This window comes from Marmota monax, unplaced genomic scaffold, assembly GCF_021218885.2.
Source record: "Marmota monax isolate L192 unplaced genomic scaffold, Marmota_monax_Labrador192_F-V1.1 WCK01_AAM20220418_F8-fsc00007, whole genome shotgun sequence".
In the NCBI taxonomy this organism is placed as follows: Eukaryota; Metazoa; Chordata; class Mammalia; order Rodentia; family Sciuridae; genus Marmota; species Marmota monax.
In genome coordinates this window covers 5109143-5122408 of record NW_026692781.1, presented here as the reverse complement: position 1 = coordinate 5122408, position 13266 = coordinate 5109143, and the positions used below count along the sequence as shown (strand labels likewise).

Here is a 13266-nt window from a genome sequence, read left to right as displayed (position 1 = left end):
ATGGAGATGCAGGCTAAAGTCATTAAGAACATTTTCAATGAGATAATAACAAAAAAATTTTCCCCATATCAGAAATGACATTCACATACAGGAAACATATAAAACTCCAAATAGACCTGATCAGAAAAGAAATCTCCAAGACATCATAATCAAAACGTCCAGCATAGAAAATAAGGAAAGAATATTAAAAGCTGCCAGAGAGAAATATTTAGAGGCAAACCAACAAGGCTAACTTCTGATTCTGAACTCAGACACTAAAATCAAGGAGAGCCTGGAAAGAAAAAAAAAAAAATCTCAATATTCCCAAATAGATAAAAATCAAGAGAAGACTAATCTTCTAAACAAAAATCAAAACAAAATAAAATAATCAAAACGGCAGCAAATCACAACACATATCCATAATAACACTGAATATAAATGGTCTCAACTTCCCAATTAAAAGACATAGATTAGCAGAATGGAACAAAAAACAAGATTCAACTATACGCTATTTGCAAGAGGTGTTCATCTCATAGGCAAAGATATTCACAGCTGAAGGCCAAAGGATGGAAAAAATATTCTACACAAATGGAGTCCATAAACAAGCTAGAATAGTTACTCTCATATCTGACAAAGCTGAATTCCAAATAAAAACTAATCAGAAGTGACAAAGAAGGCTATTACATCCTGGTAAAGGGAACAATCTAACAAGAAAATAAAACAGTAGCATATATATATATATATATACTGGTCAGGTTGATGGAGATGGCTGAGGAACAAAGCACCAAGCAATCCGGGAGACACAGAAACACCAATCAGATGCTGACAAAACCACCTGTCAATCAGCGGGGTCTCCTGACCAATCCTGGATCTTAGCCAGCCCCCCACCACCAACAACTCCAGTAGGACATGGGACTCTAAAAACCCCTTTTCCTGTCCCAAGCCCTCCTTTCCTGCTCTAAGCCCAATAAAAATTCCAGTCCAGTAGAGCCCCAGTGTGCTTCTCCTCAGACCCACCCTTTTGGTCTAAGGGTCTTGCCTGGGAGCGAAATCTCAATAAAGCCTCATTCAGCAGCCATTTTAAATCTGCCTCCTTTTGGTCACCACTGTCTGACCTTACATGTACCTCAAATATCAATTCATCCAGTTGCATTATTTAAAAAAAAAAAAAAAATACTCCTTGACTTTAAATCCTTGATAGACCCAAAAAATAATAATGGGTGATTTCAACACACCCTTATCACCAGAAGACAGGTCATCAAAGCATAAAATCAATAAAAATATATGCAACATAAAAAATACTATAAATCAAAATACCTAATAGACTCCTATAGAATATTTCATCCCAAAATAGTTTAATTTCCCCTTCTTCTCAGCAGCTCATAGACTGTTTCACAAAATAGACCATATTCTAGGTTATAGGTCTTAGAAAATACACCACCCTCAAAAAAATCAGTATAATTCCATGCATCCTAGTAGACCGTAATGGAATGAAATGAAAAATCCACAACAAGAAAGATAATAGAAATCACATAAAAAGATGGAGATTAAACATTACTCTTTTAAATAAAGAATGGATCAAAGAAGGAATGAGAAATATAATCAAAAAAATCACAGAAACAACAAATGAAAATAAAGGAATAACATATCAAAATCTCTGGGATAGTATTAAAGCAATACTTTAATACTAATAATAGAGGAAAATTCATTGCAAAATTGAGTGCCTACAGTAAATAAAGAGAGAATGAGAGATTCCAAATAAATAAGCTTATGCTCCACCTCAAGACCTGAGAAAAAGAAGAAAAAGCCAGGCATGTTGGCACATGCCTGTAATCCCATTGGCTTGGGAGGCTGAGGCAGGAGGATCACAAGTTCAAAGCAAGCCTCAGTCTCAGCAAGTTAGCAAGGCCTTACAAAGCTTAGCAAGACCCTGTCTCAAAATTTAAAAAATTTTAAAAGGGTTGGGAATGTGGCTCAGAAGTTAAGTACCCTTCAGTTCTATCCCTGGTATACAAAAAAAAAAAAAACTACTCCAAAGTATCAGTAGGAGACAGAAAATAATAAAGATCAGAGCCAAAATTAATGAAATTGAGAATGAACAAACAATACACAGTATCAATAGAACCAAGAGTTGGTTCTTCAAAAAGATAAATAAGATTGATAAACCCTTAGCCAAACTAACCAAAAGAGAGAAGACCGAAATCAACAAAATTAGAGATAAAAAAATGAGATATTACCACAAACATTCCTGAAAACCAGATGATCATTAGAAACTATTTTAAAAATTTATACTCCAATAAACTGCAAAATCTAGAAGACACTGACAAATTTCTAACACATGACCTGCCCAAATTGCACCAGGAAAATAGAGAAAACCTAAACAGTAGCTGGGGTAATAGCTCAGCAGCAGAGCGCTTGTCTAGCATGTAAGGCACTGGGTTCGATCCTTAACACCACATAAAAATAAATAAATAAAGGCATGCTGTCCGTCCACAACTACAAAAAAAAAAAAAAAAAGCCCTAAACAGGCCAATATCAAGTAATGAAACAAACAGCACTTAAAAGCCTACCAATAAAGAAAAGCTCAGAACCAGCTGGATTCTCAACGGAGTTCTACCATACCTTTAAAGAAGAACTAACACTAGTCTTTCTCAAATTATTCCATGAAAAAGAAAGGTAGAACAACTCCCAAACACATTCTATGAAGCCAGTATAACTCTGATATTAAAATCAGACAAAGAAACATCTAGGAAAGAAAACTACAGACCAGTATCCCTGATGAATACAGAAGCAAATTTCTTAATAAAACATTAGCAAACTGCATTCAAAAACACATTAAGAAGATAATACACCACGATCAAATGGGCTTCATCCCAAGTATGCAAGATGGGTTCAACATATGCAAATGAACAAATGTAATTCACCACTTAAATAGAAATGAGAATAAGAATATGATCATTTCAATAGATACAGAAAAGGCCTTTGATAACAGGCAGTAATGATTCATGTTAAAACCACTGGAGAAACTAGGGATAAAAGGAAATTACCTTAACATTATAAAGGTTATATATGACAAACCTAAAGTCAACATCACACTGAACAGAGAAAACTGAAAGCTATTCTTCTAAAAACAGGAACAAGACAAGGATGTCCACTCTCACCATTTCTATTCATTATAGTTCTTGAAACTCTAGCCAGAGCAATCAGGCAAGAGAAGGAAATTAAAGGAATACAAATAGAAAACAAAGAGCTCAAACTATCTCTGTCTGCTGATGACATGATCCAATATCTAGAACACCCAAAAAAAATTCCACCAGAAGACTTCTAGTGCTGACAAATGAATTTAGCAAAGTAGCAGGATACAACATTAGCCCTCATAAATCAGTAGCTTTTTTTTATACTCCAACAGCAATTCAGCTGAGAAAGAAATTAGAAAACCATTTATTTCAAAATAACCTGAAAAAGAATAAAATACCTGGGAATTAATCTAACAAAAAATGTGAAAGAGGAGCTGGGGTTGTGGCTCAGTGGTAGAACATTCGCCTAGCATATGAAAGGTGCTTGGTTCAATCCTCGGCACCACATAAAAATAAATAAGTAAAATAAAGGTATTGTGTCCAAATACAACTAAAAAAAAATTTTTTTTTAAATGTGAAGAACCTCTACAACAAAACCTATAGAACACTGAAGAAAGAAATTGAAGAAGACCTCAGAAGATGGAAGAGTCTTGGGTAGGCAAAATTAATATGTCAAAATGGTTACACTACCAAAAGCACACATATATATAATATATATACAATAATATATACATATATTATATACATATAGTATATACATTATATATATACAAATATACACATTCAATGCAATCACCACCAAAATACTAATGACATTCTTCACAAAACTAGAAAAAAATCTAAAATTCATTCTGAAGAATACAGACCCAGAATAGTCAAAGCAATTCTGAACAAGAAAAACAATGTAGGAGGCATCACAATACCTGATCTCAAATTATACTACAGAGCTACAATCACAAAAATAGCATGATATTAGCATCAAAACAGACGTGAAGACCAACAGAATAGAATAGGAGATACAGAGACAAACCCACATACTTACAGCTATCTGATACTTAACAAAGGTTCCATAAATACACTGGAGAAAAGGTAGCCTTTTTAACAAATCGTGCTGGGAAAACCGGATATCCATATGTAGAAGAATAACATCAAACACCTATCTTTCAGCTTGCACAAAAGTCAAATCAAATGGCTCAAAGACTTAGGAATTATTCCAGAAAACCTTGTGACTGCTAAAAGAAAACTCCATTATACAGGTGGACAGGTACCAACTTTCTCAACAATACCCTTACAGCTTAAGCAATAAAACCAAAAGTTAAGTGGGATGCCATCAAATTAAGAATCTTCTGCACAGCAAAAAGAAGGCCTACAGAATGGAAGAAAAAAAAAAAATCTTTGCCAGTACTCCTCTGACAAGTGTGTGTGTGTGTGTGTGTGTGTGTGTGTGTGTGTCCAGAGTATATATCTAGAATGTTAAAAACTAAAAAAACTCAATACCAAAAAAAAAATATAACCCAATCAATAAATGAGCAAAAGAACTATACAGAAATTTTTCAAAAGAAGAAACACAACTGACAGACAAATACATGAAAAAATGCCCAACATCTCTAGTAAATGCAAATCAAAACTAGACTAAGGGACTAGTGTTGTAGCTCAGTGGTAGAGTGCCCAGCATGTGTGAGGCACTGGGTTCAATCCTCAGCACCACATAGAAATAATCAAATAAAATAAAGGCATTGTGTCCATCTAAAACTAAAAAAAAAAAACAAACAAAAAAAAAAACATTTCACTCCATCAGAATGGCAATTATCAAGAGCAGGAATATCAATAATGCTCATGAGGATGTGGGAGGGAAAGGTACACTTGCACATTGTTGGTGGGACTTCAGACTAGTATAATCTAGAAAGCAATATGGAGATTTCTTTAAAAAAAAAAAAAAAAAACTAGAACAGAACCACCATATGACCCAGCTATCCCACTCCTCAGTATTTATCCAAAAGAACTAAAATCAGCATAATATAGCAATATAGCCACTTCCATGTTTATAGCAGCACAATTCACAATAGCCAAATTATGGATCAACTCAGATGCCCATCATAGATGAATGGATCAAGAAAATGTGGTATACATACATAATAGTGTTTTTTATATTTTTTTAGTTGTAGGCAGACATAATACCTTTATTTTATTTATGTTTTCATGTGGTGCTGAGGATTGAACCCACACATGCAAGGCAAACGCTCTACCAACTCAGCTATAACCCCAACCCACAACAGTGTTTTTTTTTTTCTCAGCCATAAGAAAAATGAAATGATGGCATTGCCAATAAATGGCTAGAAATGGAGAAAATATGTTAAGTGCCATAAGTCAGACTCAGAAAATCAAAATATTTTCTCTCATGTGGAAGTTAAAGCAAAACAATGGGAAAAAAGTAACTGGGGAGGGAATCAGATATCATAAAAACATATGGGAGTTCAGTGGAGTAGGAGGAGAACAAGAGGGAAAAAGGGAATGGGGAAGAAATAAGGAATGAATTTAACAAAATCATATTATTTGTACCAAAGTGAATTTCACTTTAGGTATATGTAGAAAGTACCAATTAAAAATAAATAAAGAAAGAAGTAAAAGGAAATCAGTAGAGTGGAAAGGCAGACTAAAGGAAGTGAGGAGGGGAGAAAATGGGAAGGGAGATGGAAGTTGAAATCAAATTCCTTGCACACATATGATTTTGTCAAAATGAACCCAAATACTATGTATAATTATAATGCTCTAATAAAATATTTTTAAATATTCTGTTACATCTTAACACTATGAGATACCAAGTAGTTAACTGCTCCAAGAAGTCAAGACAGTATTTGATGTCTATAAAGTTTGCAGTAACTGAAAGTTGCCACTAGATGGAGATTTTCCAACTTATTTGTTCCCATCAGAAAATAAAATTAATAAAATTCTAAAACTGTGTCATGCTTTAGTCAATACGCTTTTATTAGGCTGTTATTAAAAGTGATGCTCCACCAACTGAAATACCTGGGTACTATTACTTTTTTAACTAGAACTTAAATGTTTTTAAGACTCAAATAGTATTCAGGGCAATCGCACAGACATAATTTAATCACATGAAATTTCCTTTTATGTTGCTTATTCCTTTAGTTTTATATTTTACAGGGGAGAATATGAACAGAGAAATACCTTTTAAACTTTAAATAACCTTCTAGTTTTCATTTCTAAAACTTGTCAGCACTATTGCTAAAAAGCTCTGGAAATTCTTGCTTACAAAATAAGTACAGCAAAGTGGTTAATGAAATCAGACAGATTTCAAATTCAACTTTCTCTTATAGCTATGTGAATTTGACAAGTTGTCTTACCTCTGAAAGAAAGGCATGATGGTACATACTTCATATGAAATACTGTAAAGATTAGAAGAGAATATATGTAAAGTGTCAAGTACAATGCCTGGTATAGTGTGGGTGCTGCTCAAGAGAAAGTTTGTTTTAGGATCTAGATGCTCCTTTCACAAAGAAATTACTTTCTGAGATATTGTCAGGACAATATAAGTCTGTTTTCTCACTGCCCTCTTAACTTCTTAGGTTAAGGGAACCATAGCACATTACAATCTGGGCCTTCAGAGCTGAAATATTAACTACTGCATGGAAATAATGGTTTTTCATTATCAGAAATTATCCCAGTTTCACAATCCAAATTTGTCCTAAACACAGTTGTCAGAATAATCTTCCTAAAATAGTGATCTTTTCATATCAGTATCACGTCAAACCACCTTCCTGAATCATCGTCTTCCATTGGTATGCAGGACACTGCATTCTTCTGGTTTTTCTTCTATCCCTCTCCCATAAATATTTGTTTGTATGTTTGTTTGGGGGTACTGGGGATTGAACTCAAGGGCACTCATCCACTGAGCCACACCCCCAGCCCTATTTTTGTGTTTTATTTAGAGACAGGATCACACTGAGTTGCTTTAATGCCACTCTTTTGCTGAGGCTGGCTTTGAACTCAGAGGCCAGCACACTGCTCCCAGCTCTCTCTGATATTTAAATGTCATTTTTTCTTTAGAGTTCATGTCTCTTCTTTCCCTACTTGATCTCATCCCATTCCCTAGTGATAAATATCATCTATATATCAATGAATCTAGAATTTATAAACAGTCCAGACTTCTCTTTCGAGCATGAGACTTACAATTGTCACTTCATAATTTCCACTTGAATGTTTCACAGGCTTCTCAAACTTAACATATCTAAAATTAATTTGAACCTCTCTAAACTTTCTTTTCTAACGGTCTCTTCTACTTCTACAAACATTACCCCACACATAGTTACCCAAAAGTTTCTCTTCCTCAACAATAACATACAACCCATCACACCAAGTTTATTGATCCTACCTCCAAATTATAACTTTTCAAAAGAAATCAAATCTCAATGTTTATATTCAAGTTTATGTTTAACATCTCATGTTTAGACTATTACCAGGCATTTTTTTAATTTAATTTTTTTTTAAAGAGAGAGTGAGAGAGGGGGAGAAAGAGAGAGAATTTTTTTTTAATATTTATTTTTAGTTATTGGCGGACACAACATCTTTGTTTGTATGTGGCGCTGAGGATCGAACCCGGGCCGCACGCATGCCAGGCGAGCGCGCTACCGCTTGAGCCACATCCCCAGCCCACCAGGCATCTTTTAAATAAATAATAATTATATATATATTTGGGGAGCTACAATGTGATATTTGGATATATGTGTACACTATAGAAATATTACATCAGCCTAATTAACATATCTAACATCTCAGACACTTAACATTTTTGTACTGAAAACATATAAAAATCTATTTGTTTAGGAAATCTGAAACACACATAATTACTAACTATGGTCCCATGCTACGCAAAAGATCTCAAAAATTTATTCCTCTGGTCTAGTTGAATCTTCGTACCCTTTGGTAAAAATCCCCACATTCCCCACTCCCTTACATCCAGCCTCTGGTAACCACCATTTTACTCTCCACTTTTGTTAAGTCTTACTTAGATTACACATATAAATGAGATGGATTTATCTTAATTGGTCAGTTACTCCTAATGTTCCTGCTTCCCACTGCTTTTTTCTCCCAACCCCACCTTCACCAGCAATCAGAATGACTTTTTAAGTATAAATTTGATCACAGTGAACCCCTACTTAAAAATCTTCACAGGCGCCAGGGAAGGGTGATGCATGTCTATAATCCCAGTAACAGGAGGCTGAGGCAGGAGGATCACAAGTTTGAGACCAGCCTCAGCAACTTAGCAAGACCCTCCCGTAAAATAAAAAATAAAGGGGCTGGGGTTGTAGCTCAGTGGATAAGCAATTGCTTCCCATGTGTGATGCACTGGATTCAATTCTCAGCAGCACATTAAAAAATAAATAAATAAATAAGTTGTGTCCATCTACAACTAAAAAAAAAATTAAATAAAAAGGGCTAGGGATGTAACTTAATGGTAAAGTGACCCTTTTGATCCCCATATTAAAAAACAAAAAAGAAAGAAAGAAATCTTCATAGGCTAGGGTGTGGGTCAGTGGTAGAGCACTTATCCAGCCTGCTTAAGACCCTGGATTCAATCCCAGCACCAAAAAAAAAATCACAGGCTTCCCTTTAAAATTAAATCAAAGACTCTTATTTCATTTTTATGTGGTACTGAGGATCGAACCCAGTGCCTCACATGTGCTAGGTAAGCACTCTACCACTGAGACACAACCCCAGCCCCAAATCAAAGACTCTTCAACATGATCTACAAGGACCAAAATAATAACCTGGTCCTTGCCTATCCATCACTGTTTTATCTATTCTGTAGTTCCAGATTATATAGCTCCTTATATGAATCAATCGTTTTCCTACTAGAGGTAGGCTATTCTATTCTACCTTCCCCACTACCACCACTACCCTCACTTATTTTCACAAAGCTGGATCTGCCATTTTCTTTCCTCAGAAAGGCTTTGTCTAACTCTCAGACCTAACCCATTTCTCTATCTCATAGCAACCTGTTATTTTCCTATAGAAGTACATATAAAAGTAAAGCAGTGGGCTGGGGTTGGGGCTTAGTGGTAGAGTAAGCTTGCATAGCAAGCGTGAAGCACTGGGTTCATTCCCTGGCACCACATAAAAATAAACAAATAAAATAAAGGTATTGTGTCCATCTACAACTTAAAAAAAAAAAAAGTAAAGCTGTGTTTTTTACTTAAGGTCTACCTCCCCGTAAAACTGCTTCACAAAAACAAGATCCATGTCTATTAACACCAAAAATTTAAGCATCTAGAAGTATCTAATATAGAATCACATTCAATAAATATTTTTTAGAATGAACAAACCAAATTCACATTGTTTTATAAATGCTACAGTGGAGATTAAATGAGGTACTATGAAAACACTGTGAATAGAATACAACTCTGACTAATGAGCAGATTACCTATCAGCTGGGTCTTATGAGTAGAATTTCTGAAGAGCTAGCTCTAGTGGTACTTCATTCTGGCTAGAATCACTATCAGGTCCCACTGCATATGAAACACATCAAAATCTCAAATAATGGGTCTTAGGCATGTGTATTTTTTTAAGCTTCCCAGACAATTCTAATGCAAGAAAAGCACTAGGCAAAGGAAAAAAAATAAGCGAACATATTGCCATAAAGGGGGACTAGCTTGATCAAAAGCACAGGAATCAAGAAAGGACATTGCATAATAGAATAGTAATCAACCAAAAAAAAATAGGAGGTGATATAAGATTAATTATAAAGATAAATTGAGGGCTGGGGTTATGGCTCAGGGGTAGAGCACTCGCCTAGTATGTGTGAGGCACTGGATTCGATCCTCAGCACCACATAAAAATAAAATAAAAAAGGTATTGTGTCCACCTACGACTTAAAAATAAATGTTTAAAAAAAAGGTAAACTGAGGGTAAATTATGGAAGATCTTAAATGACTCTTTAGGACATTACCCTCTAGGCAAATGAGAACCTGAAAGACTTTTAAGCAAATGAGAGATATGCAGGGCTTAGAAAAATAACTTTAATATTGGGGTGAATAACAGTAGGAAGACTCTAGAGGCAGGAAACAAGGTAAGAAATTATCTTAATAACCTAAATTTTTAAAATATAAAAACAAAAAAGAAGCAGAGGGAGATACATCTGAAAGGAAAGAATGAATTCATGGTATGTGACTACAAGTTGAACACAGCTAGTACAGCAAGGGGAGGTTTCTAGACTAAACAACTCCATCAAAGGACATGAAGGACACAAAAGGAACTACAGTATGGAAAAAATGGTTTTAAAAAGTTAATGGGGGTGGGGACCGCGACTGATATAGCTCAGTGATAAAGCACCTGTTTAGCTTGCATGTGGCACAGGATTCAATGCCTACTAACACCAAAAAAAAAAAAAATTTAATTGGGATCTGAGAAAATACACGTACCTATTAGGAAAACTACACGAATAACCTAACCTGTTAGAAATTTGAATCTAATTAGACTGTTGCAAAGTTGTGAGACTTTTGTATTTAGAAAGTAGCTGAACTCCTGGGAGAAAAATATAAATCTTCTTGAAGGAAAACACACATTTAAAAGATAGATAAAAAGAGCTTCATAATTACCTATAAGGAAGAACAGGCTTTTCTGTCCCATTTGCTTTTGTTTTGTTTTGAAAGGATAAGAAAACTGAGAAGTTCAAATAGTTTTAAATGGGTTGACCAAATGACACAAGTAGAAAGAGGCAAAACCAAGACTAGAACCAAGGGGTTTTAAAATATTTCCACTATGAAATCTTGTCCAGCATGCTACTAAGCTGGATTTCATGGGATCATATATCAAATATTTAGTCAAGTCTTTATTTTAATAGGATTAGAAGACTTCATTTTTCTGAACTACTTAAGAATTCTGGGGACCTGTCAAACCAGTGACTTATTATATATCAACAACTGGAAGCTGTGTAAAATTTATTTTGTGCCTGGAATCTGAATATTGTAAATTTTACCAAGGAGTATCCTTACCCTTTGAAAGATAAGCAGCATTAGACAGCTGATAATAAGTAAAAAGAAATAATAAAGGTGAATGTAGAGACTTACAAAGTTTCAAAGACTATTCAAAATAGGGGCAGGCTGAGAAGATCAGATAATATAAATTAATTTCAACCTAAGAATAAAAATTACTGTCTCAAGTCAACTTTCACAAAGCCGAATTCAACTTGAAACAGAATTAAACCCTGTACATTATATGCAAATAAACATGCCATTTTTTTCACAAATCTTTTTCTTATACAGTTATTTTTAAAACAAATACAGAAATTACCAAAAATATTTCCAACATACCCTAATTTTACAATGTGATAAGAGCCCCCACATTGGCTGTGCACAGGCCTCAAGTTCAGCAGCAAAGGCAGCATAGTAGGTCTGAGACTCAAATTCCACATGCTCATTCAGTTCTCGCTTGTTTAAGTTCATACCTTACAAAAATTAAAGCATACATAGGTCCCATCAAACAGAAGCAAGAATTCAGGTTAAAAAGCAAGTAAAACATTTCCTAGTACCCAACACAACTGACACACACAATTACATAAATTGCATAATACATACAAAAATAAATTACTTAAAATGAAATAATCTAGAACTTTAAAATTTTTTCACAAACTATGTTTTCTTGGATAACACTTTGTGAATGTCTCATATAACAAATGGGTATCTTTAAATAAGGAAGAATCTTAACTGATGCTTGTTGAAATTTTTATGGAAGACTAGATTTCACATTTCTAGATTAATGGTTTGAGATGCTAAAAAAAATTACACTCTTGGGCGAGGGTGTGGCTCAGTGGTAGAGGAATTGCCTAGCATATAGAAGGCCTTGGATTCGATCCTTAGCACCACAAAAAAAAAAAAAAAAAAGTTTCCTTTTTAATAATTCAACACTTTTTCTTAACTCCCTGGTGTTTTTATGAACTTATAAAAGTTCTTATAAATAACAATTAAAATAATGAGACATTTCAATTGTTAAATACTATTTAATAGTTTAGCATGAGACATCTGTGAACCAAAAAAAAAAAAATTAACAAAAAGATTAAATTCATACCTTGAAAGAAAGATACAAAGTTCATCCACGTAACTAACAAACCATGGTCCTCCAAAAATCTCTTAGCCACACTTTGATGAGAAAGAATATTAATAAAATCACTAACAAGAGGCCAATAAGTATTATTCTTCAGTAATGCTTCTCCACAGTTCACCACCACATGTAAACTATTTTCTTCATCTAAAAAAGACACACACAGCCCCAAAATAAATAACTTTAAAAAAAATTGCCAATGATACAGAATGTTACACATCTTAGAATCAGAAGCATCTAAATTCAAATCCCAGCCTACCATTTAGTACCTATATAGCTCTAAGTGTGTTGGACTCTCTGAACCAACTTCCTCATTTGTAAAATGGGAAAAAATATATATTTTAAAAGATTAAATGAGATGTTAACATAAAGAACTTGGTACATTTTTATAGTAATTATTATTGCATATTGAGCTAACCATATGCTCATAAAATATTTTTTATTCTAATAATATTTTCAGTCCTTATCAATAAGATTTTTATCCCTAGATTAATCTCATTCTACCTTAATAATCAAATCTAAATGATTCAAGTAATACATATTTGCTTTCTTCTAGTCAAGGAATACATAAATACAACTTTGTTAACAAACAATCTTTCAAAGATAAAAGACCAAAAAATTTGTAAACCTCTCAAGTCTTTAAAAAAAATCCTCAAACTTTAAATACATTGTTGCAGTGGGAAACAACTAGACTGCACAAAAATCTTTATCATTAAAATTTATTAGCACTATAAAACATACTAATACACATCAGACACAGAAGGCTCAAGAATAGTAATCTATTTCCTAGTCCACAAGATGAGGAATATGTTTTTTTATTTCTGTTTGTGCTAACTATTCTTTTTGTCATAAGTATAAAATCTAAATCAAAAGTGCATGAACTAAGGAAATATCAATAAATACATTTTAAGAGGTATTATAGAAACTGGATCACATGTTTTTGAGAGGCAATAAGTATGGGGGAGGGGAGAAAACCTTATAGCAGAAAAATCATAAAAGCCTAGATGTATTTTACACTCAGTTTGCGTCACAACGACCTTTACATTCTAACTTTAAGGAACTGAAACTGGAATTCACATATGACGATATACAG

The 13266-nt window shown here is 34.0% G+C and overlaps 1 protein-coding gene across 9 annotated transcripts in view; it reads right to left on the bottom strand.

The window, feature by feature from the left end:
• Ubr3 (ubiquitin protein ligase E3 component n-recognin 3) overlaps nt 1-13266 on the bottom strand; it is a 228214-nt gene that overhangs the window by 150547 nt on the left and 64401 nt on the right. For all 9 annotated transcript variants that reach the window (XR_009227002.1, XM_058580166.1, XM_058580168.1 and 6 more), the window contains 2 exons: nt 12141-12320; nt 11387-11520 (listed from right to left, as the gene is read on the bottom strand). Coding sequence is in view for 8 of the 9 variants with exons in the window: in XM_058580166.1 (XP_058436149.1) it covers nt 11387-11520; nt 12141-12320 (314 nt within the window). In the remaining variant the exon portion in view is untranslated. The remainder of the gene's footprint in view (nt 1-11386; nt 11521-12140; nt 12321-13266) is intronic.